Here is a 5,596-nt window from a genome sequence, read left to right as displayed (position 1 = left end):
TTTTTGAGACGGAGTCTTGCTCTGTCACCCAGGCTGGAGTGCAGTGGCCAGATCTCAGCTCACTGCAAGCTCCGCCTCCCGGGTTTATGCCATTCTCCTGCCTCAGCCTCCCGAGTAGCTGGGACTACAGGCGCCCGCCACCTCGCCCGGCTAGTTTTTTGTATTTTTTAGTAGAGACAGGGTTTCACTATGTTAGCCAGGAGAGTCGCGATCTCCTGACCTCCTGATCCGCCCATCTCGGCCTCCCAAAGTGCTGGGATTACAGGCTTGAGCCACCGTGCCCGGCCTTCAAATATATTTTTAAGATATAATTTCTAATCTGTTTTTCAAATCGAATAGATGAAGGAGAAAATATACTAAAAACATGTTACAAACATCTTTATCATGTATTTAATTCAAGTATTTGCAAAACACCTCCCTCACTGTCGCAGGTAAAGCTCCTCATCTGGGCAGTATCTTCCAATACCAACATGACAAGGTGACCCTTCTCTACTCTGTATTCTCAAGGAATGACTAGAACAGCTTCAGTCTCCACTCCCAAGGAATCACTTCTTGCTTCTAACGACAATTCTAAGTTCACATAGCTTGAAGAACAGTGCCCCACGGGGACAGCAGAACGGTTGCCGAGACCAATGTTTTCAACTTCAGCAGTTTCAGGGTCAACCTGGATCCCAGAAGCACACTGGCCATCATTTAACCAGTGCCTCCTCCAAGAGACGGTTAGAGAGGCTGTTCCTTAGAAGGGCATCCTAAGAGACTTACGTGTGTACTGTGTAGTGGAGCTGGGGTCCCCCGGGACGTGGTCCACTTCTGGAGAGATGGTAATGTTATATAAGGTGCCCGGGATCAGGCCCTGGAGAGTGACCCCTTTGTCAGACGTGTTTGTGTGGTTAGAGCCATGCTTGGACTCTATGACTAAATGGTAGACATACTCGGAAGCATTGCCTGGGCTCTTCCACTCCAGCCGCATCTCCGTGGTGGTGACGTAGACCACGTGGATGTCAAACACTGCACTGGGAGCTGCTCAGAAGAAAGGAAGAAGGGAAACCCGTTACCGATTATCATGAGGCCCAGCTTCCTCTCCAAGTGCTGTCGAGAGAACCTGCTCTTCTGCCATCACACTTTCAAATGAGTTCACAAAAGGCACACTCCAAAATCAAGCTGAGAAATGCACACACTCGGTGCTCTCAAGAATTTTAGCTCTTCTACGATGCAGATGAACTTCCCAGTTTATCTTATCAGTTCTCTAGTGTTTTGTTTTTGTCATAAAAATGAGCCCTTAGGCTGGGTGCAGTGGCTTATGCCTGTAATCCCAACATTTTGGGAGGCCGAGATGGGTGGATCCCTTGAGGTCAGGGGTTCGAGACCAGCTTGGCCAACATGCTGAAAACCCATCTCTACTAAAAATACCAATATTAGCTGGGTGTGGTGGTACACACCTACAATCCCAGCTACTCGGGAGGCTGGGGCACAAGAATCACTTGAACCCAGAAGGTAGAGGTTGCAGTGAGCCGAGATCACACCACTGCTGCACTCCAGCCTGGGCGACAGAATGAGACTCTGTCACAAAAAAAAAAAAAAAAAAAAAAAAAAGGCGGCCAGGCACGGCGGCTCACACCTGTAATCCCAACACTTCGGGAGGCTGAGGCGGGCGGATCACATGAAGTCAGGAGTCTGAGACTATCCTGACCAACATGGAGAAATCTCATCTCTACTAAAAAAAATACAAAATTAGCCGGCTGTGTGGTGGCGTATGCCTGTAGTCCCAGCCACTGAGGCAGAAGAATGAATCGCTTGAACCCGGAAGGCGGAGGTTGCGGTGAGCCGAGATCGCGCCATCGCACTCCAGCCTGGGCGACAACAAAGTAACTCCATCTCAAAAAACATTAAAAAAAATTAAAAAAAAAAAACCTTCAAGGGGTCATCTGAAGTGGAAATCACGTTCAGTTTCTTGATATGGGTGCTGGTAACGAGGTGTGTTCAGTTTGCAAAAGTTCATGAAGCTATGCGCTGAGGATACGTCCCTTTTCAGTATGTATATTACATCTCAATTGAGAGGTTTTTTTTGTTTTGTTTTGTTGTTTTTTTAAATCACTCATTTAGAAGGAAACATCTCCCCATGACACTGCCTGACATACTGAAGAGGAAAACTGAAATGGAGAGCTGACCTTTACTACGTTGCAGCATTTGAGGACAGATAAGGAAGGGAAGAAAACGGGCACACCCTGCACCCTCAGGGCAGAGTCAGAAGTGGAGTCCCCCACAGGAGCCCATCCTCCAATCATCTCTCTGCTGCACACTCAGCCACTTGCACCAGGGATGCCAACATCGAGGCCCGGAAGTAACCACGGAGGCAGGGCCTGTTTTCCAGGGCAGCTTTCAACCCCGTCTCATCTCCAGCGTAAACTAGAGCCATGAAATAATAATGCCCACTCCCTCCTCTGCACAGCCCCTGGTAATCTCTATTCTAATTTCTGTAGAATATTAAGTTGCCTAATCTAGGTACTCAGGTAAGTGGAATCATCCAGTATTTGTCCTTCTGTGTCTGGCTTATTTCACTTAGCATAATGTCCTCAAGATCCATCCATGTTGTACCATAAATCAGAATTTCTTTCTTTTTTACGCTGAATAATACTCTGTTGTATGGATGAACCACATTTTGTCTATCCATTCATTTGTTGATGGAATCTTCGGTTCCCTTTTGGCTACTGTGAACAATGCTACTACAATAAACACTGATGTACAAATAACTGTCTAAGGCCCTGTTTGCAATTCTTTTGGAGATATACGTAGAACTGGAATTACTGGATTATATGGTATTCATTTCCTTTTTTCGAAATTGCTTTTAATGCTGTTAAGCTGACTTTTTCCAATAACAATAAAGGTTGTTCAATAATAGAAAGGTAACTCTCTAAGAGTTTAGATCTTATAGCAAGCCTTCTTGACTTTCATTCAATGGGACCATTGAATGAAATGGGTCCTTTGAGACAATGGAATTCCAGGCAGGTGTTAAAATTACCATGTTAAAATTACCCTGCAGAAATACTGATATTAAGAGGAAAGAATATTCATAATAAACTATAGTAAAAGAGATGCCTTCTCCTCACTAATACTAAACTTTACTGCTGTACCACATCAAAGTGTCAATCTACATGGTGGATAAGCACTTGGTCTTAGACACCAGACACAGGTCAGTTTGCCACCTCGTCACTCTGGGCCAGTTACTTAAGTTCGCAGAGCCCCCATTTCTTACTCTGTAAGACAGAAATGATAATAATACCTGCTCCCTGAAGTTGTGTTAAAAATGTAAAATACAGTATGAGAGCACTCAGCACTTTGCAGACCCCCAACATATTATATTATTGTTACAGTAAGTTCTGAGCAATAGCAAGTAGCACGATATCACACATCCCCGTCAGTGGTGATCCTCTTACCATTATCCACATCCTTAAAAGACAGAAGAAACATGTTGATGTTAAGACTTCATGTCAACAGTCTAAAATGCAGACTTGCAAAGGGAATACTGCATCTCATCTGAGGGATGCATTTTAGTAGATCCCTTATTTCGGAAGCAGATCCTCTGAGTGACTATCGGTGCTTAACCTAACCAGCACAGTTGAAGAAGCTTCTTCAAGGAGAATCTCAAAAGCCTAACTCATTTCATGTGTGTTTCAAGGAATCTGTCCCATTTCTTTATTCTACCCTCTGTATAAAAGATTTCAACTATCTTGAATCAAAGATCTAGGAAGACTGTATGTTTTTCAACCTTTCAAAAAAAAATTTCCAATTTTAAAACAATAAAAAACATTACTCTCTAGAATTTTCCAGAAGTTTCTCCTGTGGGGCTAGAAACAATTTAATAATTTATTTAAACTGTTTCTATTAAAAAAATTTTTTTGAGACAGGGTCTCCCAGGCTGGTGCTGGTCTGCAACTGCTGGATCAAGCAAATCCTCCTGCTGCAGCCTCTCAAGTAGCTGGGACTATGGGTGTAGGCCACCGTAGCTGACTATAAAATGATTTTATCAATTTCAATTAGCCTTCTAGAACTGACAAACTATCACATCACAGTGTTGTTTATGAAAGACTGTAAAGAGTCCACCTGCCCAACACAGCACAGTAGTTAATTTCTAACACATCTTGACCAGAGGTTCTTAAACTTTTTGCTCTCAGGACTTCTTTACCTTCTTAAAAGTTATAAAGGCTCTCAGAGAATTTGTATTTACATAGGTTATATTTATTAATATTTACTATACTGGGGATTTAAAATGAAGAAATTTTTTAAATGTAAGAATCTACAGCATATATTCCATTAGCCCTCAGAGAGACAATGTCATCCCATATCAGATCAAAGTTGGAAAACTCCAAAAGAGAATGAGAATGAAAAAGCCAAATAACATTTTAGTATTGTTACGATAATACCACCCTGGAGACCCCTTGAAAGAACCTAGGGATCCCTAGAGAGCCCTGGACCACAATTTGAAAACCACTGATCTAGCCCAGAGGTCAGCAAACATTCTCTGTAATGGCCAGAAAATAAATATCTCAGGCTTCACAAGCCACACATTCTCTGTTGCCACTACTCAATTCTAGCACCAAAGTAGCCATAGACAGTACGTAAGCAAATGAACATGGCTGTGATCCAATAAAACTTTATTTACAAAAACAGAGAGTGAGCCAAATTTGGCATAGGGGCCATTCTTATCTGCCAACTCTGTTTCAGATGATGGAATTCCAGGCAGGTGTTCAAATCATCCTGTAGAAATATTGTATTAAGAGGAAAGAATATTCATAATTAATTGGCAAGTTGGGGAAAAGGCAGATTACAAAACCACATGTACAGACGGCCTCAATGTTTGTCAAAGAAATACATATATATTTGTGGGCTGGACGCGGTGGCGCACACCTGTAATCCCAGCATTTTGGGAGGCTGAGGTGGGTGGATCACTTGAGATCAGGAGATCAAGACCAGCCTGGCCAATATGGCAAAACCCCGTCTCTACTAAAAGTATAAAAATTAGCCAGGCATGGTGGTGCACACCTGTAATTCCAGCTACTCAGGAGGGTGAGGCACAAGAATACCTTCACTTGAACCCAGGAGGTGGAGGTTGCAGTGAGCCAAGATCACACCACTGCACTCCAGCCTGGGTGACAGGGTAAGACTGTCTCAAAAAAAAAAAAAAGAAAATATATATATATGTGTGTGTGTGTGTGTGTGTGTGTGTATTATATATATATGTGTGTATTAAATATATGTAAGTATACATGTTTAAAAATTGTAAAATGTCGGCTGGGCGCAGTGGCTCAAGCCTGTAATCCCAGCACTTTGGGAGGCCGAGACGGGCGGATCATGAGGTCAGGAGATCGAGACCATCCTGGCTAACACGGTGAAACCCCGTCTCTACTAAAAAATACAAAAAACTAGCCGGGCGAGGTGGCGGGCGCCTGTAGTCCCAGCTACTCAGGAGGCTGAGGCAGGAGAATGGCGTAAACCCGGGAAGCGGAGCTTGCAGTGAGCTGAGATCCGGCCACTGAACTCCAGCCCGGGCAACAGAGCGAGACTCAGTCTCAAAAAAAAAAAAAAAAAAAAAAAAATA

At 43.4% G+C, this 5,596-nt stretch overlaps 1 protein-coding gene across 1 annotated transcript in view; it reads right to left on the bottom strand.

The window, feature by feature from the left end:
• The window catches only part of PTPRJ (protein tyrosine phosphatase receptor type J), a 65,421-nt gene that overhangs the window by 32,988 nt on the left and 26,837 nt on the right, over positions 1 to 5,596 (bottom strand). Inside the window, 1 exon segment of the mRNA XM_017865730.1 lies at positions 763 to 1,020. Coding sequence (XP_017721219.1) covers positions 763 to 1,020 — 258 coding nt within the window.

This window comes from Rhinopithecus bieti, unplaced genomic scaffold, assembly GCF_001698545.2.
Source record: "Rhinopithecus bieti isolate Rb0 unplaced genomic scaffold, ASM169854v2 scaffold_81727, whole genome shotgun sequence".
Taxonomy (NCBI): Eukaryota; Metazoa; Chordata; class Mammalia; order Primates; family Cercopithecidae; genus Rhinopithecus; species Rhinopithecus bieti.
Note: the sequence above shows the minus strand (reverse complement) of the source record. Positions and strands in the feature narration are given on the sequence as shown.